The 23494-nt window shown below is 40.4% G+C and overlaps 1 protein-coding gene, 7 non-coding genes and 1 pseudogene across 8 annotated transcripts in view; 5 read left to right on the forward strand and 4 right to left on the reverse strand.

Annotated features, from left to right (window-relative positions):
- The window catches only part of LOC127527749 (zinc finger CCHC domain-containing protein 3), a 227314-nt gene extending 211526 nt beyond the window's left edge, over positions 1-15788 (forward strand). The window contains exon 2 of the mRNA XM_051927549.1: positions 14039-15788. Within this exon, the coding sequence (XP_051783509.1) occupies positions 14108-15592 (1485 nt within the window). The 5' untranslated portion in view covers positions 14039-14107 and the 3' untranslated portion in view covers positions 15593-15788. The remainder of the gene's footprint in view (positions 1-14038) is intronic.
- On the forward strand, positions 4936-5070 carry LOC114643251 (uncharacterized; annotated as a pseudogene).
- LOC127528060 (5S ribosomal RNA) lies at positions 5752-5870 on the reverse strand. The gene has a single exon (XR_007935208.1). It is a non-coding gene; the product is annotated as a 5S ribosomal RNA (ribosomal RNA).
- On the forward strand, positions 12023-12189 carry LOC114643253 (U1 spliceosomal RNA). Its single transcript, XR_003714743.2, has one exon. It is a non-coding gene; the product is annotated as a U1 spliceosomal RNA (small nuclear RNA).
- On the reverse strand, positions 12878-12996 carry LOC114643214 (5S ribosomal RNA). Its single transcript, XR_003714716.1, has one exon. It is a non-coding gene; the product is annotated as a 5S ribosomal RNA (ribosomal RNA).
- LOC127528070 (U1 spliceosomal RNA) lies at positions 15766-15930 on the forward strand. The gene has a single exon (XR_007935211.1). It is a non-coding gene; the product is annotated as a U1 spliceosomal RNA (small nuclear RNA).
- Positions 15931-16619: 689 nt separating this feature from the next.
- On the reverse strand, positions 16620-16738 carry LOC127528086 (5S ribosomal RNA). Its single transcript, XR_007935229.1, has one exon. It is a non-coding gene; the product is annotated as a 5S ribosomal RNA (ribosomal RNA).
- A 943-nt stretch (positions 16739-17681) lies between these two features.
- Positions 17682-17845, forward strand: LOC114652908 (U1 spliceosomal RNA). Its single transcript, XR_003716451.1, has one exon. It is a non-coding gene; the product is annotated as a U1 spliceosomal RNA (small nuclear RNA).
- A 697-nt stretch (positions 17846-18542) lies between these two features.
- LOC114652907 (5S ribosomal RNA) lies at positions 18543-18661 on the reverse strand. The gene has a single exon (XR_003716450.2). It is a non-coding gene; the product is annotated as a 5S ribosomal RNA (ribosomal RNA).
- Positions 18662-23494: the final 4833 nt, after the last annotated feature.

The raw sequence follows: 23494 nt of genomic DNA on the forward strand, positions 1-23494 counted from the left end.
AGAGGAGAAACGTGGTTCGTTTTGAGCTTAAGGAAGAACAAATGGAGAGAAAAGAGTTCAGTATTGAGGTTTTGCAGAAGACTTTAAAGTTCATCCCTGGTGAGATTGACTTTCTATTTGCCTTTCAAGAAAAACTACTTTTGAAGTGGTTTTTAAGACAAGATATTTGTATGACAAATGTGTGCGAACAGTAGAGAGGGAGAAAGAGGTGAACTTGATTTTGGATAAATTTTTGATCGTCCCATTGAGTGATAGACTTGACAAAAAAGTAAATGTTATTATGTATACAGAAAAAGTTAAAATTCAAGATATTTCCACGTGGTTATTGCAGTATTGTGATGTCAAGACTAGTATGCAGATGACGGATGATGACGGTATTAAGAATGGGCTGTATAAATTTGATATAATTTTGAAGAAAGAGAGGGACACAGATCGGGTGATACACCTGCCCCCCGTTATACAGATAGGAGCAGTGAGAGGACATGTGTTCTATCCTGGCCAGCCTCAAGTGTGTAGGAGGTGTGGTAAGGAGGGTCACAAGGTTTTGGAATGCATAGTAGTAAAATGTCGGAACTGTAAAGAAGAAGGACATAGCACCAGGGAATGTAGAAAACAAATAATTTGCAATTTATGTGGACAGGAGGCACATGCCTTTAAGGACTGCCCTGTCTCATATGCGAATATTGTTAAAGTAAATAAGACTGATAAAGTCATAGCACTGTTGGATGAAGAATCAGAAGAGGAGATGGAAGGGGAAGAAAGGCAGAGAGAGGAAAAACTAGGAGGTGAAAGGAGAACAAATGGTAAAGAAGATCCAGAACCGACAACCGGAAAGATGGAGGAAGAAAAAGAAGAGGTAAAGAGTTGTGGAGAGAGTGATGTGTGGAATTTTATGGAAGACAAGACAGAAAAAGACAGTGCTGAAAGCAGGATTGACCAGTATTCGCAGGATATACTCTTCCACACGGAAGAAATAATGGAAATATTGAGTGGCACTGCAAGTGTATGCCAATCACCGGCAAAGGAGATGGTAGAAAATATAGTGCAGGAGAAGATGAGAGAAGAAATGGGGGAAATGAAAATCAACCCCACGTTACAACGGAAACGGGGCCCTGACTTACTATCTCCAGGAAATTCTGGAAAGGTGGAAGAAATGGAGAAAATATGCCAAGAATGGGGAACAACACCATCCTTTTTAGAAACTAAAGATATGGAAGGGTTCCTGTCCACAACAGGAAAGAAGGGAGTAGAGGAATGGAAAGAAGAGAGAAAAGGCACAAAAAAAGCCAAGAAAAATGCAGCGGGAGTAAATAAGGGGAGAATAGAAGGGGAGGTAGAAAAAAACACTGGGAAGAAAAAATGAAATTGAAAATAGTAACAATTAATGTCAGAAGTATCCAGAGGAAAGAGAGGAGAAGAATTGTTTTTTCTTTTTTGAAAGATATTTCGGCAGATGTTTTTTGTTTACAAGAATGTAGTTTACCGGGCGAAAAATCGTATGAAAAGTATGAAAAGGATTGGAAAGAAGGTAACTCAGTATTTTCAGGAACGAATGAAAATAAAAGTGCAGGAATAGGGGTATTAATAAAGAATAAGGAGATAGAAATAAAAGGTTCGGAAGAAATTATAAAAGGGAGATTAATGAAAGTAAAACTGGTAAAAGGGAATAATACTATGAATATGATAAATGTATATGCACCAACAACATCAGTCCAGAGAATGGAAATATTCAGATGCTTAGAAATTACAATGGCAAATGAAAAAAATCTAATTGTTGTTGGTGATTTTAATTGTTCAACTGAACAAAAAAATAAAGAACAACAAATGGATAAATCATCAAAAAAACTAGGAGAAATTGTTAAAGATTGTGACATGATAGATGTATTTAGAAAATTGAAACGTAAAGAAAAAGGGGTTACGTGGAGAGGAGCAGGAAAAAAATCCTCTCGAATAGATTATATTTTTACAGATAAGACCTATGAACCAAAGAAATGTAAATTGCAGCCAGTGTTTTTTACTGATCATTGTATGTTGAAGGTGGAAGTAGAAAAAGGGAGTGATGACGAGCCCAAAGACTTCCAATGGAAGTTGAATGTAAAAATGTTAGAGGACAAGAAAATAAGAGAGGAGTATAAACAGTATTATAAAGGATGGACAACTTTAAAAGAATGGTGTGGGACACAAAGAGAGTGGTGGGAGCTAATGAAGAAAAATACAAAAGAGTTTTTCCAAAAAAAAGGCAGAGAACAGAGCAAAAAAGACAAGGAAGACATAAAAAGATGGCAGGAAAATCTTGAACGAGAATATAGTAGAGAAGATTATAATGAAACACAGATACGAATAATAAAACAAGAACTAGAACAATTATTCAGGAAAAAAGAAGAAAAAATAAAATTTCAAAGTAGAGTTAGAGAACAAGAAGAAGGAGAAAAGTGCTCCAGGTTTTTTTTTAAGAAAATAAAGGAGAGGAGGAAAAAATTAAGAATGGAAGAAATGATGGATAAAAATGGAGACATCCAAAAAGGAAATAAAGAAATAATGGAAATAGTTTTAAATCATTATAGAGACGTGTATGGAAAAAAAGAGATTGAGAATGAGTATATCGATAATATAAAAAAAACTATAGATCGCTTTTATACAGAAGAACAAAGAAAAATGTTATGTCAGGAAATAAAAATGGAAGAAGTTGAAGCGGCTGTCAAAATGAGCAGCAGAGGAAAAACACCAGGGATTGACGGCTTACCGATCGAATTTTATTTGACCTTTTGGGAGATTTTAAAAAATGATGTACTGGTCTTGTTTATGGAAATTTTAAAACAAGGTGAAATGACAAATACAATGAAAAGTGGGGTGATAACGCTTATTCCTAAGCAGGATGACAAAAAAGAGGTTAAAAATTGGAGGCCAATCACATTACTTTGTCAGGACTACAAAATACTGACAAGAGTCATGGCAAACCGTTTGAAAGAATATGTGGGGGATATAATAAAAGAAGAACAGGCTTGTGTGGTACAGGAGAGGAGCGCTGCAGAAAATCTGTGTGTGATAAGAGACTGCATTAGCGCAATGAAGGAAAAAAAGTTGGATGTAGGGTTAATCAACTTAGATTTGGAAAAAGCTTTTGATAAGGTCGCACATAAGTATATGTGGAAGGTAATACAAAAAATGGGAGTGCCAGAAGAATTTGTGGGATGGCTAAAGGCAATATATAATGGAATAGGAAGTAGAATAAAAGTAAACAACAGGCTGACGGAGGAAATAAAAGTTGAATGTGGAGTACGGCAAGGGTGTCCTTTGTCAGCAGTCCTATTTGTGTTAAGTATTGAGCCTTTGTTGAATATGATAAGAAATGACAATAATATAAGAGGAATTGAAGTTCCGGGAAGTGGAGGCCAGCAGATAAAATTGTTTGCTTATATGGATGACATCACAGTATTAATAAGGGACGCTTGGAGTGTAAAGCAAGTAATAGAACACACTGAAAGTTTTTGTAGGGCCTCAGGGTCAAATTTAAACTTAAAAAAATGTGAATGTAGGATATGGGGAAAATGGAAAGAAGAACCAAAAGAAAAGATAAGACTTACGGATAAGGTGAAAGTACTTGGGATTACTTTTGGAGATGTCAACACAGAAAAGGAGGAATGGAAGGGAATGTTAAACCAGATCAATCAAAAAATAGGGTTCTGGAGTTTGAGACATTTGACAATGGAAGGGAAAATATTGTTGGTTAAAGCAATCATTCTACCGAAATTATCATATTTAGCAACTGTTTTTTATCCGCCAAAGAAAATACTAAAAAGGATTTTAAGAACTTGTTTTGTATTTCTGTGGAATTCAAAGTGCGAAAAACTGGCTAGGAAACAGGTAATGAAGACCAAAGAAAATGGAGGTAAAGGATTTCCAAATATTGAAAAGGAGTTGGAACTAAAACATACAGCAACGGTGGTGAATTTGGCAATAAATAAAAGAGGAAAATTTGCAGATATGTCGAGATATTTACTAGGGACGGAACTAAGAAAAGCGAAACTGTTAAAAATAACTAATAACAGACCTATGGCGTTTAATGTGCCAAAACACTATAAGATTATAAAAAAATGTTTACAAGGGTATGAATGGGAGGGAGGAGATTCAAAAATGTGGGGAAAAAAAAGAGAATTAAAGAAATACATAGAAAAAAAGGAAACAATGAGGAAAATTCAAGTACTTACGGAGGAGCAAGTAAGAAAAGTGTGGCAACAAACGTCAAATAAAGAATTAACAAATAGACAAAAAGATTTGGGGTGGATGATAGTAAATGAAATTTTACCAACGAATACATTTATGTACAAAAGGAGAGTGGTTAAAAGTAAAATGTGTCCAAGAGACAATTGTTTAGAAGCAGAGACTGCAGAGCATGTATTCTGGAACTGCAGATATGCACAAGAGGTGTGGAGATATGTGGGAAGGGAATGGAAAGGGGATTTAGAGATTGAAGATATTACAAAAGAAGGTGTACTATATGGTTTGGTGGGAAAGGAGCTAAATGAAAAAATGTCAATAAGGCAATGGAAAATGGTTAGTGTCATAAAAGAAAATATGTGGTGGTTTAGGAATGAATTAGTAATACATAATAAGAAAATAACAATACAAAGACTGTTACAGAGATGTGAAAAAGAGATACGGGAGGAATGGAAGATAAAAGAAGAAGCAGAAAGAAATAAAAATACATAGAAAAAAAGGTAAAGATTCTTAATATAAAGTATAAAAAAAATTGTTGTGTCACGGTGGTGAAATGGTGATGGGTTACAGTGGATTAGCAAATTGGCCAGACATTGTGTGTGTGCTCAAAGCTAAGAAACTGAAAAGAAAAATTAAATGTAAGTGAAAAAAGGACAAGCAAAATAGTGTTTGTTCTCAGTAATGGAATTTAGACATGAAAAAAAAAAAAAAAAAAAAAAAAAAAAAAGGTTCTCCCAGGGCGAGGCTCATCCATTGCACTCCGGGTGTGCTGACCCCTGCGATTTCCCCAAATGCGGGAAACTCGACTGCATAATTTGTGGTAGTGGGGGACTGCGTTCGCGCTCTCCCCTGATAACTTTGGTTTAAAAGACAGACTGAAAAAGCTTTTTATCTTTTCGTTGTGGAGTGGAAACTGGTTGTTTGGGTGAAAATGAAGCAGGAGCCGCAGAGACAACAGCAGAAGTGGGACATCAAAGTGATAGTAATACTAATAATAAATTTTATTTATATAGCGCCTTTCCCATGAGCAAGGTACTTAAACCTGTGATAAATACAGAAGATCCTAAAGATTATTTATTTATTTAAAGGAAACCCCCCCCAAAAAATAATGATAAAAAAATATTCATTTTAATTGATTAATTAATTAATTAATAATTTAGTTATTGAATTTATATAAAGGAAACTCCCCCCTATAAAAAAAAAAAATGATAAGAAATTGATTGATTATTTATTTATTTATTTATTTATTTATTTCTACCTACCCACATGTGTACCATTACTGCATTATTAATATTTTTAAGTTCTCTCACCTCCTTTGACAGCAGCATGGAACAGTGAGTGATGTGAAGAGAATAAAGTGGAGAGAAGTGGAACTGAGTGCACTTTCTTTCTTTCATCCATCCATCCTTTTTGTGCAACTTTACTTATTTCAAGCTGCTTTACTTGCTGCCAAGTGCCAACTTTCTGACACGGGTGAAAGGAGGAAAAGAAAAAGACAGCGAAAAGGGTGACCCCTGCTGGCAGAAAGGCAAAAGCTTACAGCACTCGGTATTCCCAGGCGGTCTCCCATCCAAGTACTAACCGAGCCCGACCCTGCTTAGCTTCCGAGATCGGACGAGATCGGGCGTATTCAAGGTGGTATGGCCGTAAACGAAAGCGGCAAGTTTTTCTCTCCCCATATAGGCAAGGTTGGAAGCCCTCTTTACTAAACGACAGCCCAATGTTTTTTTTTTTTATTTATTTTATTTTCTGTTTTATTTCTCCCCTATCTTTCTTCCATTTTTATTCTTTCTTTTGAAATTTTCAGAATGATTTTTGAATTTGAATGTTCTTTATCCTTTATGCTGGACCCCTTCTGTCGGCTCTCTCGCTGTCGCCGACCAAATCCCGCCACCCACGTTTATGTATAGATAGATAGATAGATAGATAGATAGATAGAGAGATAGATAGAGAGATAGAACGTGAGGCATCTTCCAGAAACAGCCGGCAACCTCGTGTCCATCCTAACGTGGAATCCCACAGTGGCATCAAAGGGCAAGCACCGGCTCTCGTCTCGGACGGGTACGCAGCGCTGCCCCGCATCTCCCTTCCCCGAAGGTGCTTTGCTGCTGTGCGCGAGCGCCCACGCCGAGGGGTTCTTTCTCTCTCTCTCTCTCTCTCTCTCTCTCTACGGAAAGCAGGGTCGCCTTCCTCTTTCGCAGATTTGCCTCCAGCCGCCTGTCCACGCTGTTGGGCGGCTGTTTCTCATTCAGCGTCCCGCCCAGTGTCTACCCCTTCTGTTTCTCTTCCAGCCAATAAGCTCCAGAGATGGGTGGCTGGTTTGCATAAGAGCGAAGTGCACCTCGGGTTCTTCTGCCGAAACCTGTCTAATCAAGGAGGTGAGGTCGGTGCAACCCCATCATCCGGGTCACGGAGCACAGGGGCGTCAGGCCAGCTGCTCGCTCGTGCGCATGCGTGCTCTGGAGGCCGATGGAGCCCGAAGCAGGCCGAAGGAGCCCGAAGGACCACGAAGGTTCGAGGACGGCGGGGCACGTCGCCCGCCGGCGAGCGATGAAGCCGCGGAAGAGGGAGGTTGAGCGCCGGGCTGTACAACTCATACTTACCTGGCAGGGGAGATACCTTTGGTTCTTCGCTGTCAGGTGTAGGGAGCGCCCCACGGCCTTGGATCCAGAGCTGGGTAGGTTGGCTTGTCCACCACCCTGTTTTTCTGTTTCCCTTGGTGCGCGGCGAATTCAATTTTTAGGAGAAGGATGGCGGAAATGGTGTTACTTGGTGGTTCCAACAGAAGAATGGGATCGGAGAGAGAAGATGGATCGGAATTTGGAAGAGGAGGAGGAAGACCAGCATCACGGATTCCAATTGATGGGAGAGAGAGGAGAAACGTGGTTCGTTTTGAGCTTAAGGAAGAACAAATGGAGAGAAAAGAGTTCAGTATTGAGGTTTTGCAGAAGACTTTAAAGTTCATCCCTGGTGAGATTGATTTTCTATTTGCCTTTCCAGGAAAAACTACTTTTGAAGTGGTTTTTAAGACAAGATATTTGTATGACAAATGTGTGCGAACAGTAGAGAGGGAGAAAGAGGTGAACTTGATTTTGGATAAATTTTTGATCGTCCCATTGAGTGATAGACTTGACAAAAAAGTAAATGTTATTATGTATACAGAAAAAGTTAAAATTCAAGATATTTCCACGTGGTTATTGCAGTATTGTGATGTCAAGACTAGTATGCAGATGACGGATGATGACGGTATTAAGAATGGGCTGTATAAATTTGATATAATTTTGAAGAAAGAGAGGGACACAGATCGGGTGATACACCTGCCCCCCGTTATACAGATAGGAGCAGTGAGAGGACATGTGTTCTATCCTGGCCAGCCTCAAGTGTGTAGGAGGTGTGGTAAGGAGGGTCACAAGGTTTTGGAATGCATAGTAGTAAAATGTCGGAACTGTAAAGAAGAAGGACATAGCACCAGGGAATGTAGAAAACAAATAATTTGCAATTTATGTGGACAGGAGGCACATGCCTTTAAGGACTGCCCTGTCTCATATGCGAATATTGTTAAAGTAAATAAGACTGATAAAGTCATAGCACTGTTGGATGAAGAATCAGAAGAGGAGATGGAAGGGGAAGAAAGGCAGAGAGAGGAAAAACTAGGAGGTGAAAGGAGAACAAATGGTAAAGAAGATCCAGAACCGACAACCGGAAAGATGGAGGAAGAAAAAGAAGAGGTAAAGAGTTGTGGAGAGAGTGATGTGTGGAATTTTATGGAAGACAAGACAGAAAAAGACAGTGCTGAAAGCAGGATTGACCAGTATTCGCAGGATATACTCTTCCACACGGAAGAAATAATGGAAATATTGAGTGGCACTGCAAGTGTATGCCAATCACCGGCAAAGGAGATGGTAGAAAATATAGTGCAGGAGAAGATGAGAGAAGAAATGGGGGAAATGAAAATCAACCCCACGTTACAACGGAAACGGGGCCCTGACTTACTATCTCCAGGAAATTCTGGAAAGGTGGAAGAAATGGAGAAAATATGCCAAGAATGGGGAACAACACCATCCTTTTTAGAAACTAAAGATATGGAAGGGTTCCTGTCCACAACAGGAATGAAGGGAGTAGAGGAATGGAAAGTAGAGAGAAAAGGCACAAAAAAAGCTAAGAAAAATGCAGCGGGAGTAAATAAGGGGAGAATAGAAGGGGAGGTAGAAAAAAACACTGGGAAGAAAAAATGAAATTGAAAATAGTAACAATTAATGTCAGAAGTATCCAGAGGAAAGAGAGGAGAAGAATTGTTTTTTCTTTTTTGAAAGATATTTCGGCAGATGTTTTTTGTTTACAAGAATGTAGTTTACCGGGCGAAAAATCGTATGAAAAGTATGAAAAGGATTGGAAAGAAGGTAATTCAGTATTTTCAGGAACGAATGAAAATAAAAGTGCAGGAATAGGGGTATTAATAAAGAATAAGGAGATAGAAATAAAAGGTTCGGAAGAAATTATAAAAGGGAGATTAATGAAAGTAAAACTGGTAAAAGGGAATAATACTATGAATTTGATAAATGTATATGCACCAACAACATCAGTCCAGAGAATGGAAATATTCAGATGCTTAGAAATTACAATGGCAAATGAAAAAAATCTAATTGTTGTTGGTGATTTTAATTGTTCAACTGAACAAAAAAATAAAGAACAACAAATGGATAAATCATCAAAAAAACTAGGAGAAATTGTTAAAGATTGTGACATGATAGATGTATTTAGAAAATTGAAACGTAAAGAAAAAGGGGTTACGTGGAGAGGAGCAGGAAAAAAATCCTCTCGAATAGATTATATTTTTACAGATAAGACCTATGAACCAAAGAAATGTAAATTGCAGCCAGTGTTTTTTACTGATCATTGTATGTTGAAGGTGGAAGTAGAAAAAGGGAGTGATGACGAGCCCAAAGACTTCCAATGGAAGTTGAATGTAAAAATGTTAGAGGACAAGAAAATAAGAGAGGAGTATAAACAGTATTATAAAGGATGGACAACTTTAAAAGAATGGTGTGGGACACAAAGAGAGTGGTGGGAGCTAATGAAGAAAAATACAAAAGAGTTTTTCCAAAAAAAAGGCAGAGAACAGAGCAAAAAAGACAAGGAAGACATAAAAAGATGGCAGGAAAATCTTGAACGAGAATATAGTAGAGAAGATTATAATGAAACACAGATACGAATAATAAAACAAGAACTAGAACAATTATTCAGGAAAAAAGAAGAAAAAATAAAATTTCAAAGTAGAGTTAGAGAACAAGAAGAAGGAGAAAAGTGCTCCAGGTTTTTTTTTAAGAAAATAAAGGAGAGGAGGAAAAAATTAAGAATGGAAGAAATGATGGATAAAAATGGAGACATCCAAAAAGGAAATAAAGAAATAATGGAAATAGTTTTAAATCATTATAGAGACGTGTATGGAAAAAAAGAGATTGAGAATGAGTATATCGATAATATAAAAAAAACTATAGATCGCTTTTATACAGAAGAACAAAGAAAAATGTTATGTCAGGAAATAAAAATGGAAGAAGTTGAAGCGGCTGTCAAAATGAGCAGCAGAGGAAAAACACCAGGGATTGACGGCTTACCGATCGAATTTTATTTGACCTTTTGGGAGATTTTAAAAAATGATGTACTGGTCTTGTTTATGGAAATTTTAAAACAAGGTGAAATGACAAATACAATGAAAAGTGGGGTGATAACGCTTATTCCTAAGCAGGATGACAAAAAAGAGGTTAAAAATTGGAGGCCAATCACATTACTTTGTCAGGACTACAAAATACTGACAAGAGTCATGGCAAACCGTTTGAAAGAATATGTGGGGGATATAATAAAAGAAGAACAGGCTTGTGTGGTACAGGAGAGGAGCGCTGTAGAAAATCTGTGTGTGATAAGAGACTGCATTAGCGCAATGAAGGAAAAAAAGTTGGATGTAGGGTTAATCAACTTAGATTTGGAAAAAGCTTTTGATAAGGTCGCACATAAGTATATGTGGAAGGTAATACAAAAAATGGGAGTGCCAGAAGAATTTGTGGGATGGCTAAAGGCAATATATAATGGAATAGGAAGTAGAATAAAAGTAAACAACAGGCTGACGGAGGAAATAAAAGTTGAATGTGGAGTACGGCAAGGGTGTCCTTTGTCAGCAGTCCTATTTGTGTTAAGTATTGAGCCTTTGTTGAATATGATAAGAAATGACAATAATATAAGAGGAATTGAAGTTCCGGGAAGTGGAGGCCAGCAGATAAAATTGTTTGCTTATATGGATGACATCACAGTATTAATAAGGGACGCTTGGAGTGTAAAGCAAGTAATAGAACACACTGAAAGTTTTTGTAGGGCCTCAGGGTCAAATTTAAACTTAAAAAAATGTGAATGTAGGATATGGGGAAAATGGAAAGAAGAACCAAAAGAAAAGATAAGACTTACGGATAAGGTGAAAGTACTTGGGATTACTTTTGGAGATGTCAACACAGAAAAGGAGGAATGGAAGGGAATGTTAAACCAGATCAATCAAAAAATAGGGTTCTGGAGTTTGAGACATTTGACAATGGAAGGGAAAATATTGTTGGTTAAAGCAATCATTCTACCGAAATTATCATATTTAGCAACTGTTTTTTATCCGCCAAAGAAAATACTAAAAAGGATTTTAAGAACTTGTTTTGTATTTCTGTGGAATTCAAAGTGCGAAAAACTGGCTAGGAAACAGGTAATGAAGACCAAAGAAAATGGAGGTAAAGGATTTCCAAATATTGAAAAGGAGTTGGAACTAAAACATACAGCAACGGTGGTGAATTTGGCAATAAATAAAAGAGGAAAATTTGCAGATATGTCGAGATATTTACTAGGGACGGAACTAAGAAAAGCGAAACTGTTAAAAATAACTAATAACAGACCTATGGCGTTTAATGTGCCAAAACACTATAAGATTATAAAAAAATGTTTACAAGGGTATGAATGGGAGGGAGGAGATTCAAAAATGTGGGGAAAAAAAAGAGAATTAAAGAAATACATAGAAAAAAAGGAAACAATGAGGAAAATTCAAGCACTTACGGAGGAGCAAGTAAGAAAAGTGTGGCAACAAACGTCAAATAAAGAATTAACAAATAGACAAAAAGATTTGGGGTGGATGATAGTAAATGAAATTTTACCAACGAATACATTTATGTACAAAAGGAGAGTGGTTAAAAGTAAAATGTGTCCAAGAGACAATTGTTTAGAAGCAGAGACTGCAGAGCATGTATTCTGGAACTGCAGATATGCACAAGAGGTGTGGAGATATGTGGGAAGGGAATGGAAAGGGGATTTAGAGATTGAAGATATTACAAAAGAAGGTGTACTATATGGTTTGGTGGGAAAGGAGCTAAATGAAAAAATGTCAATAAGGCAATGGAAAATGGTTAGTGTCATAAAAGAAAATATGTGGTGGTTTAGGAATGAATTAGTAATACATAATAAGAAAATAACAATACAAAGACTGTTACAGAGATGTGAAAAAGAGATACGGGAGGAATGGAAGATAAAAGAAGAAGCAGAAAGAAATAAAAATACATAGAAAAAAAGGTAAAGATTCTTAATATAAAGTATAAAAAAAAAAAAAAAAAAAAAAAAAAAAAAAAAAAAAATTGTTGTGTCACGGTGGTGAAATGGTGATGGGTTACAGTGGATTAGCAAATTGGCCAGACATTGTGTGTGTGCTCAAAGCTAAGAAACTGAAAAGAAAAATTAAATGTAAGTGAAAAAAGGACAAGCAAAATAGTGTTTGTTCTCAGTAATGGAATTTAGACATGGAAAAAAAAAAAAAAAAAAAAAAAAAAAAGGTTCTCCCAGGGCGAGGCTCATCCATTGCACTCCGGGTGTGCTGACCCCTGCGATTTCCCCAAATGCGGGAAACTCGACTGCATAATTTGTGGTAGTGGGGGACTGCGTTCGCGCTCTCCCCTGATAACTTTGGTTTAAAAGACAGACTGAAAAAGCTTTTTATCTTTTCGTTGTGGAGTGGAAACTGGTTGTTTGGGTGAAAATGAAGCAGGAGCCGCAGAGACAACAGCAGAAGTGGGACATCAAAGTGATAGTAATACTAATAATAAATTTTATTTATATAGCGCCTTTCCCATGAGCAAGGTACTTAAACCTGTGATAAATACAGAAGATCCTAAAGATTATTTATTTATTTAAAGGAAACCCCCCCCAAAAAATATTGATAAAAAAATATTCATTTTAATTGATTAATTAATTAATTAATTAATTAATAATTTAGTTATTGAATTTATATAAAGGAAACTCCCCCCTATAAAAAAAAAAATGATAAGAAATTGATTGATTATTTATTTATTTATTTATTTATTTATTTCTACCTACCCACATGTGTACCATTACTGCATTATTAATATTTTTAAGTTCTCTCACCTCCTTTGACAGCAGCATGGAACAGTGAGTGATGTGAAGAGAATAAAGTGGAGAGAAGTGGAACTGAGTGCACTTTCTTTCTTTCATCCATCCATCCTTTTTGTGCAACTTTACTTATTTCAAGCTGCTTTACTTGCTGCCAAGTGCCAACTTTCTGACACGGGTGAAAGGAGGAAAAGAAAAAGACAGCGAAAAGGGTGACCCCTGCTGGCAGAAAGGCAAAAGCTTACAGCACTCGGTATTCCCAGGCGGTCTCCCATCCAAGTACTAACCGAGCCCGACCCTGCTTAGCTTCCGAGATCGGACGAGATCGGGCGTATTCAAGGTGGTATGGCCGTAAACGAAAGCGGCAAGTTTTTCTCTCCCCATATAGGCAAGGTTGGAAGCCCTCTTTTCTAAACGACAGCCCAATGTTTTTTTTTTTTTATTTATTTTATTTTCTGTTTTATTTCTCCCCTATCTTTCTTCCATTTTTATTCTTTCTTTTGAAATTTTCAGAATGATTTTTGAATTTGAATGTTCTTTATCCTTTATGCTGGACCCCTTCTGTCGGCTCTCTCGCTGTCGCCGACCAAATCCCGCCACCCACGTTTATGTATAGATAGATAGATAGATAGATAGATAGATAGATAGATAGATAGATAGATAGAGAGATAGAACGTGAGGCATCTTCCAGAAACAGCCGGCAACCTCGTGTCCATCCTAACGTGGAATCCCACAGTGGCATCAAAGGGCAAGCACCGGCTCTCGTCTCGGACGGGTACGCAGCGCTGCCCCGCATCTCCCTTCCCCGAAGGTGCTTTGCTGCTGTGCGCGAGCGCCCACGCCGAGGGGTTCTTTCTCTCTCTCTCTCTCTCTCTCTCTCTCTCTCTACGGAAAGCAGGGTCGCCTTCCTCTTTCGCAGATTTGCCTCCAGCCGCCTGTCCACGCTGTTGGGCGGCTGTTTCTCATTCAGCGTCCCGCCCAGTGTCTACCCCTTCTGTTTCTCTTCCAGCCAATAAGCTCCAGAGATGGGTGGCTGGTTTGCATAAGAGCGAAGTGCACCTCGGGTTCTTCTGCCGAAACCTGTCTAATCAAGGAGGTGAGGTCGGTGCAACCCCATCATCCGGGTCACGGAGCACAGGGGCGTCAGGCCAGCTGCTCGCTCGTGCGCATGCGTGCTCTGGAGGCCGATGGAGCCCGAAGCAGGCCGAAGGAGCCCGAAGGACCACGAAGGTTCGAGGACGGCGGGGCACGTCGCCCGCCGGCGAGCGATGAAGCCGCGGAAGAGGGAGGTTGAGCGCCGGGCTGTACAACTCATACTTACCTGGCAGGGGAGATACCTTTGGTTCTTCGCTGTTAGGTGTAGGGAGCGCCCCACGGCCTTGGATCCAGAGCTGGGTAGGTTGGCTTGTCCACCACCCTGTTTTTCTGTTTCCCTTGGTGCGCGGCGAATTCAATTTTTAGGAGAAGGATGGCGGAAATGGTGTTACTTGGTGGTTCCAACAGAAGAATGGGATCGGAGAGAGAAGATGGATCGGAATTTGGAAGAGGAGGAGGAAGACCAGCATCACGGATTCCAATTGATGGGAGAGAGAGGAGAAACGTGGTTCGTTTTGAGCTTAAGGAAGAACAAATGGAGAGAAAAGAGTTCAGTATTGAGGTTTTGCAGAAGACTTTAAAGTTCATCCCTGGTGAGATTGATTTTCTATTTGCCTTTCCAGGAAAAACTACTTTTGAAGTGGTTTTTAAGACAAGATATTTGTATGACAAATGTGTGCGAACAGTAGAGAGGGAGAAAGAGGTGAACTTGATTTTGGATAAATTTTTGATCGTTCCATTGAGTGATAGACTTGACAAAAAAGTAAATGTTATTATGTATACAGAAAAAGTTAAAATTCAAGATATTTCCACGTGGTTATTGCAGTATTGTGATGTCAAGACTAGTATGCAGATGACGGATGATGACGGTATTAAGAATGGGCTGTATAAATTTGATATAATTTTGAAGAAAGAGAGGGACACAGATCGGGTGATACACCTGCCCCCCGTTATACAGATAGGAGCAGTGAGAGGACATGTGTTCTATCCTGGCCAGCCTCAAGTGTGTAGGAGGTGTGGTAAGGAGGGTCACAAGGTTTTGGAATGCATAGTAGTAAAATGTCGGAACTGTAAAGAAGAAGGACATAGCACCAGGGAATGTAGAAAACAAATAATTTGCAATTTATGTGGACAGGAGGCACATGCCTTTAAGGACTGCCCTGTCTCATATGCGAATATTGTTAAAGTAAATAAGACTGATAAAGTCATAGCACTGTTGGATGAAGAATCAGAAGAGGAGATGGAAGGGGAAGAAAGGCAGAGAGAGGAAAAACTAGGAGGTGAAAGGAGAACAAATGGTAAAGAAGATCCAGAATCGACAACCGGAAAGATGGAGGAAGAAAAAGAAGAGGTAAAGAGTTGTGGAGAGAGTGATGTGTGGAATTTTATGGAAGACAAGACAGAAAAAGACAGTGCTGAAAGCAGGATTGACCAGTATTCGCAGGATATACTCTTCCACACGGAAGAAATAATGGAAATATTGAGTGGCACTGCAAGTGTATGCCAATCACCGGCAAAGGAGATGGTAGAAAATATAGTGCAGGAGAAGATGAGAGAAGAAATGGGGGAAATGAAAATCAACCCCACGTTACAACGGAAACGGGGCCCTGACTTACTATCTCCAGGAAATTCTGGAAAGGTGGAAGAAATGGAGAAAATATGCCAAGAATGGGGAACAACACCATCCTTTTTAGAAACTAAAGATATGGAAGGGTTCCTGTCCACAACAGGAATGAAGGGAGTAGAGGAATGGAAAGTAGAGAGAAAAGGCACAAAAAAAGCTAAGAAAAATGCAGCGGGAGTAAATAAGGGGAGAATAGAAGGGGAGGTAGAAAAAAACACTGGGAAGAAAAAATGAAATTGAAAATAGTAACAATTAATGTCAGAAGTATCCAGAGGAAAGAGAGGAGAAGAATTGTTTTTTCTTTTTTGAAAGATATTTCGGCAGATGTTTTTTGTTTACAAGAATGTAGTTTACCGGGCGAAAAATCGTATGAAAAGTATGAAAAGGATTGGAAAGAAGGTAATTCAGTATTTTCAGGAACGAATGAAAATAAAAAAAAAAAAAAAAGGTTCTCCCAGGGCGAGGCTCATCCATTGCACTCCGGGTGTGCTGACCCCTGCGATTTCCCCAAATGCGGGAAACTCGACTGCATAATTTGTGGTAGTGGGGGACTGCGTTCGCGCTCTCCCCTGATAACTTTGGTTTAAAAGACAGACTGAAAAAGCTTTTTATCTTTTCGTTGTGGAGTGGAAACTGGTTGTTTGGGTGAAAATGAAGCAGGAGCCGCAGAGACAACAGCAGAAGTGGGACATCAAAGTGATAGTAATACTAATAATAAATTTTATTTATATAGCGCCTTTCCCATGAGCAAGGTACTTAAACCTGTGATAAATACAGAAGATCCTAAAGATTATTTATTTATTTAAAGGAAACCCCCCCCAAAAAATATTGATAAAAAAATATTCATTTTAATTGATTAATTAATTAATTAATTAATTAATAATTTAGTTATTGAATTTATATAAAGGAAACTCCCCCCTATAAAAAAAAAAAATGATAAGAAATTGATTGATTATTTATTTATTTATTTATTTATTTATTTCTACCTACCCACATGTGTACCATTACTGCATTATTAATATTTTTAAGTTCTCTCACCTCCTTTGACAGCAGCATGGAACAGTGAGTGATGTGAAGAGAATAAAGTGGAGAGAAGTGGAACTGAGTGCACTTTCTTTCTTTCATCCATCCATCCTTTTTGTGCAACTTTACTTATTTCAAGCTGCTTTACTTGCTGCCAAGTGCCAACTTTCTGACACGGGTGAAAGGAGGAAAAGAAAAAGACAGCGAAAAGGGTGACCCCTGCTGGCAGAAAGGCAAAAGCTTACAGCACCCTGTACTCCCAGGCGGTCTCCCATCCAAGTACTAACCGAGCCCGACCCTGCTTAGCTTCCGAGATCGGACGAGATCGGGCGTATTCAAGGTGGTATGGCCGTAAACGAAAGTGGCAAGTTTTTCTCTCCCCATATAGGCAAGGTTGGAAGCCCTCTTTACTAAACGACAGCCCAATGTTTTTTTTTTTTATTTATTTTATTTTCTGTTTTATTTCTCCCCTATCTTTCTTCCATTTTTATTCTTTCTTTTGAAATTTTCAGAATGATTTTTGAATTTGAATGTTCTTTATCCTTTATGCTGGACCCCTTCTGTCGGCTCTCTCGCTGTCGCCGACCAAATCCCGCCACCCACGTTTATGTATAGATAGATAGATAGATAGATAGATAGATAGATAGATAGATAGAGAGATAGAACGTGAGGCATCTTCCAGAAACAGCCGGCAACCTCGTGTCCATCCTAACGTGGAATCCCACAGTGGCATCAAAGGGCAAGCACCGGCTCTCGTCTCGGACGGGTACGCAGCGCTGCCCCGCATCTCCCTTCCCCGAAGGTGCTTTGCTGCTGTGCGCGAGCGCCCACGCCGAGGGGTTCTTTCTCTCTCTCTCTCTCTCTCTCTCTCTCTACGGAAAGCAGGGTCGCCTTCCTCTTTCGCAGATTTGCCTCCAGCCGCCTGTCCACGCTGTTGGGCGGCTGTTTCTCATTCAGCGTCCCGCCCAGTGTCTACCCCTTCTGTTTCTCTTCCAGCCAATAAGCTCCAGAGATGGGTGGCTGGTTTGCATAAGAGCGAAGTGCACCTCGGGTTCTTCTGCCGAAACCTGTCTAATCAAGGAGGTGAGGTCGGTGCAACCCCATCATCCGGGTCACGGAGCACAGGGGCGTCAGGCCAGCTGCTCGCTCGTGCGCATGCGTGCTCTGGAGGCCGATGGAGCCCGAAGCAGGCCGAAGGAGCCCGAAGGACCACGAAGGTTCGAGGACGGCGGGGCACGTCGCCCGCCGGCGAGCGATGAAGCCGCGGAAGAGGGAGGTTGAGCGCCGGGCTGTACAACTCATACTTACCTGGCAGGGGAGATACCATGATCACTAAGGTGGTTCTCCCAGGGCGAGGCTCATCCATTGCACTCCGGGTGTGCTGACCCCTGCGATTTCCCCAAATGCGGGAAACTCGACTGCATAATTTGTGGTAGTGGGGGACTGCGTTCGCGCTCTCCCCTGATAACTTTGGTTTAAAAGACAGACTGAAAAAGCTTTTTATCTTTTCGTTGTGGAGTGGAAACTGGTTGTTTGGGTGAAAATGAAGCAGGAGCCGCAGAGACAACAGCAGAAGTGGGACATCAAAGTGATAGTAATACTAATAATAAATTTTATTTATATAGCGCCTTTCCCATGAGCAAGGTACTTAAACCTGTGATAAATACAGAAGATCCTAAAGATTATTTATTTATTTAAAGGAAACCCCCCCCAAAAAATAATGATAAAAAAATATTCATTTTAATTGATTAATTAATTAATTAATTAATTAATAATTTAGTTATTGAATTTATATAAAGGAAACTCCCCCCTATAAAAAAAAAAAATGATAAGAAATTGATTGATTATTTCTTTATTTATTTATTTATTTATTTATTTATTTCTACCTACCCACATGTGTACCATTACTGCATTATTAATATTTTTAAGTTCTCTCACCTCCTTTGACAGCAGCATGGAACAGTGAGTGATGTGAAGAGAATAAAGTGGAGAGAAGTGGAACTGAGTGCACTTTCTTTCTTTCATCCATCCATCCTTTTTGTGCAACTTTACTTATTTCAAGCTGCTTTACTTGCTGCCAAGTGCCAACTTTCTGACACGGGTGAAAGGAGGAAAAGAAAAAGACAGCGAAAAGGGTGACCCCTGCTGGCAGAAAGGCAAAAGCTTACAGCACCCGGTATTCCCAGGCGGTCTCCCATCCAAGTACTAACCGAGCCCGACCCTGCTTAGCTTCCGAGATCGGACGAGATCGGGCGTATTCAAGGTGGTATGGCCGTAAACGAAAGCGGCAAGTTTTTCTCTCCCCATATAGGCAAGGTTGGAAGCCCTCTTTACTAAACGACAGCCCAATGTTTTTTTTTTTTCTGTTTTATTTCTCCCCTATCTTTCTTCCATTTTTATTCTTTCTTTTGAAATTTTCAGAATGATTTTTGAATTTGAATGTTCTTTATCCTTTATGCTGGACCCCTTCTGTCGGCTCTCTCGCTGTCGCCGACCAAATCCCGCCACCCACGTTTATGTATAGATAGATAGATAGATAGATAGATAGATAGATAGATAGATAGATAGAGAGATAGAACGTGAGGCATCTTCCAGAAACAGCCGGCAACCTCGTGTCCATCCTAACGTGGAATCCCACAGTGGCATCAAAGGGCAAGCACCGGCTCTCGTCTCGGACGGGTACGCAGCGCTGCCCCGCATCTCCCTTCCCCGAAGGTGCTTTGCTGCTGTGCGCGAGCGCCCACGCCGAGGGGTTCTTTCTCTCTCTCTCTCTCTCTCTCTCTCTCTCTCTCTACGGAAAGCAGGGTCGCCTTCCTCTTTCGCAGATTTGCCTCCAGCCGCCTGTCCACGCTGTTGGGCGGCTGTTTCTCATTCAGCGTCCCGCCCAGTGTCTACCCCTTCTGTTTCTCTTCCAGCCAATAAGCTCCAGAGATGGGTGGCTGGTTTGCATAAGAGCGAAGTGCACCTCGGGTTCTTCTGCCGAAACCTGTCTAATCAAGGAGGTGAGGTCGGTGCAACCCCATCATCCGGGTCACGGAGCACAGGGGCGTCAGGCCAGCTGCTCGCTCGTGCGCATGCGTGCTCTGGAGGCCGATGGAGCCCGAAGCAGGCCGAAGGAGCCCGAAGGACCACGAAGGTTCGAGGACGGCGGGGCACGTCGCCCGCCGGCGAGCGATGAAGCCGCGGAAGAGGGAGGTTGAGCGCCGGGCTGTACAACTCATACTTACCTGGCAGGGGAGATACCATGATCACTAAGGTGGTTCTCCCAGGTAGGGTGCCAACCCACCACAGGACACACACAAACACACCCACACACCAAGCACACACTAGGGCCAATTTAGAATCGCCAATCCACCTAACCTGCATGTCTTTGGACTGTGGGAGGAAACCGGAGCGCCCGGAGGAAACCCACGCAGACACGGGAAAGAACATGCAAACTCCACGCAGGGAGGACCCGGGAAGTGAACCCGGGTCCCCAGATCTCCCAACTGCGAGGCAGCAGCGCTACCCACTGCGCCACCGTGCCGCCGTCTGGAAAACATTTGGGATTAAATCACTTAGAGATCTGTACATAGACAACGTCTTCGCATCCTATGAACAATTACATTCTAAATTTAACTTTCCAGCAACACATTTCTTTCACTATCTTCAAATTAGAAACTTTGTTAAACAGAACCTTCCCTATTTCCCTCACCTCCCACTTCCCTCTATGCTGGAAAATATACTCATCAGTTTCAAGGACTCAGACAGCATCTCTGCAATATATAAAACCATTTTACAGTCCCTCCCTTTCAAAGATCCAAGAGTACAATGGGAAAAGGATCCATCACTCAACATCTCAGAAAAGGAGCAGAAGGTAGCAATGCACAGAATTCACTCGGTGACTTTTCGGATGCTGTCTATTGATCAAACCCGAGAATGTAAGCCAGCTCCCCGGTCACTTGGAGCAAAATGTTTTTATTGGGTTCGCTTCCCGGTTCCTCCCTGTGTGGATAGCGCTTTGAGTACTGAGAAAAGTGCTATATAATGTAATGAATTATTATTATTACCAATGAGGCGAACGGTTTGACTGGCAGGATTGTATCTAAGCGCTGACTTCGGTGATGTTGGGTTGGTATTAATGACATGATTCATTTCCAACAACAATGCTTCTATATTCCTGAAATAGCCTTTGTTTAAAGTGTATGTCCATTTTGTTGATCTGGTTTCCTCATTCATTGGTGTAAATTGTGCTTCCTGAGTGATGGAATTGAACGTTTTTGGGTAAGTCAGTGCCACCAATGCCACTTCTCAGTCTCTGGACAGTTCTATTGTCTTGGGTAGCTGAATGGTGAATGAGGCTATCGTGTTGTTGGGAAAAGTCCTGGCTGATGAATTACTTGGCAGTGTTACATAAAATCCATTTCTGACTTTAGACATTTTTTTCTTGCTTTCTCAACTCCTTATGTCTGTCACTTCTGAAGCCTTTGACCCAACTGTTAAACTTCTTGTCCCAACCAAGCCATTTTACCAACACATGCTCGTTTCTACCACGCCGCGAGTGGCTGGAATTTTCTGGACACTTTACACCTGGTTAGCATCAGGGTTTATTTTTTGTACATAAAATGTCCCTTGAATTTCATTACCTGCATTAATCTTTTAGTTTATATACAGTCCTTTAAAACAGTCCACGATAATAAATATTTAATCTGTAAACGGCTGCTCATAGTCTTTTTCAATTACACCTTTTAATTTTGAAACACGGACATGATCCCCTATTTTCAAAGTGCACGGAGTAGATTTTCTTTGCCCGGTCCTACCACAGACTGTTTTCCAAACACTCAGAGCATTTTCTGGAGTCACATCTACAGGGCTTGTTTTAGTCGTGGTGTGAAAACTGGGGTTATAACTCTGCAGAAAGTCTGACAGGACATCTATATACGAAAAGTATTGGCATATGTAAAATATTTCCACATTTTGGACTTTAAGGTCCTATTGAATCGTTCTTCTATACTGGCCTTTACCTCACTGTTCGTGACAAAATGTACAATATTGTGTTATGAAATTCTTTTCCTTGGTCTGTCTGTAGCTTCTTAGGAACTCGACCCTGTCTAAAGATCAAACTAAAACCCCAAGAAACTTCCTTCCCTGTCTTGGCCTTAATGGCACAAACCCAAGTATATTTTGAGAGCACATCGATACACGTGAGGATAAATTTATATCCATCATTGAATTCTGAGTAATAAAAGACATCTCTACCAAATCTTCTTGCCACTGGTCATCGACCGTTGAAACAATCGTTCTGTTTCTCTTGAACCTCAGCCGTGCTGGTTTGTGCACACTGTAAGTGTATTGTCCACTCATCCATTCCAACATATTTTTTTGCTTGACATTTTCTCCATGACTTCATACATTTCTCAAGAAGCTGTTAATACCACCAACACTTCCAGGCTCCTTTGGTGTGTAATAGATTCTCTCTAAAGCCTTCTTGTACATCCTCACTCTGGGTCTGTCACTCACGCTCTCTGTACTCACATAGGAGCAGGATAATAATAATAATAATAATAATAATAATTCATTACATTTATATAGCGCTTTTCTCAGCGCCTGCACCACCCCCATTGCTGACTTACCTTTGCCTCCTTACAGATCCCCCCAGGTCATCCTCGGCTTACAAAGCTGACTGCCCCTTTATGGACCACGGCCAAGATGGCCGACCATTTCCATTCGGACAACTGCTAAAATGGCCGATGCCTGTCAAACCACCCCACAACAGGTATAGACCAGAGGGTGGAACTTCCGTTAAGTAGGCTGCATCAGGCGGGTACCTTAAATGCAAGGAGGGGGGGGGGGGGCGGGACTTACACCTGTGAAAATGTTTGACCGATATTGGTGCCGTTTTATACTACTCAGGTAGAGTCATACTCTTCAGATATGGTTGGATGTTGTATAGAGTGAATCTGCAAGACTAAGGGACCATAGCAATGTGGTTGGTGAAGGGGGGCTGGTCATTGATCACCACCCCAAATTTTTGTACCATGCTGAACAGAGATGGGGTGCTGAATGGATGGGTGATCTGGGGTCACAAAATCTGTCTTTGCCAGCATGAGCTTGAGATGGTGCTCCTTCATCCAAGTTACAATATCAGTGAGACATGGAAGTATTCTAGCTGATAGTGCATCGTCCTCTGGAGGCAAAGACATACAATACCTACAGCACTGCACTGATTAGAGAAAACTAGGGGGCTCTGACCCCTGCTCGCTTCGCTCGCCAACCCCTGGTGTTGGGAATGACAAAGAGCGTGATGTATGAATGAGATATAGAATAGTGTGACGGTGTAGATGATGCAAATAGAAAGCAAACAATAAAGTGTGTGGCACAGTGTAAAGGTTTATTTGAAAATTTCTTTGTACACGCCGTTTCAGTGTAAAAGGTAATTCCAGCTCAGAACTTGTAATGTCAATGAAGATGGTTATTGTTGTGATCAGAGTCAAGTTTGTCAGAGCTTAGAAAGAGTTGTATCTCTCCAGGAAGTAATGGAATGACTTGAGTATTAATGTTTTGCACATTAATATTTTTTGGACCTAATATAGTGCGTTGTGTTAAAAGGGGCATTTGGTCTAATGAGATTGCTGTTCCAAATCTCTCTGTAACTAAGTCGTCGCAGATAAAGGCTTGAGGAATTGTAATAATATGTGGCTGAAGTCCATCTGTATTGGTGAGTGTACCATCTCTCAGTTGTAATAAGCAATTGTTATGATCTGGTTCTGGACATCGTATCTTTTTTACTAACTGTATCTTTTGAAAGCAATGCCAATTGTCTGCGTATTTTAAGGTGCACTGAACAATAGCTGAGTGCATGGCATCTGGAAGAATAGCTAATCACTGTCTAAAATCTCCTCCTCATAAAAGTACCTTTCCTCCAAATCGAATATTATTATTCATAAACGTTTGTAGAAGTTTATGAATGGTGTTGAGTAAGTGACTTCATGCCACAGCACTGCACGGATTAGAGAAAATAAGGGACATGGATGATAGGGCCCAGTGAGGAGGTGTATTGAAAGATGAGGAGAGGCCCCAGCACCAATCCTTGTAGCAAACCTAAGCTTGTATGGTACACCCTTGACATCACTC

Source organism: Erpetoichthys calabaricus, chromosome 5, assembly GCF_900747795.2.
Source record: "Erpetoichthys calabaricus chromosome 5, fErpCal1.3, whole genome shotgun sequence".
NCBI lineage: Eukaryota > Metazoa > Chordata > Cladistia > Polypteriformes > Polypteridae > Erpetoichthys > Erpetoichthys calabaricus.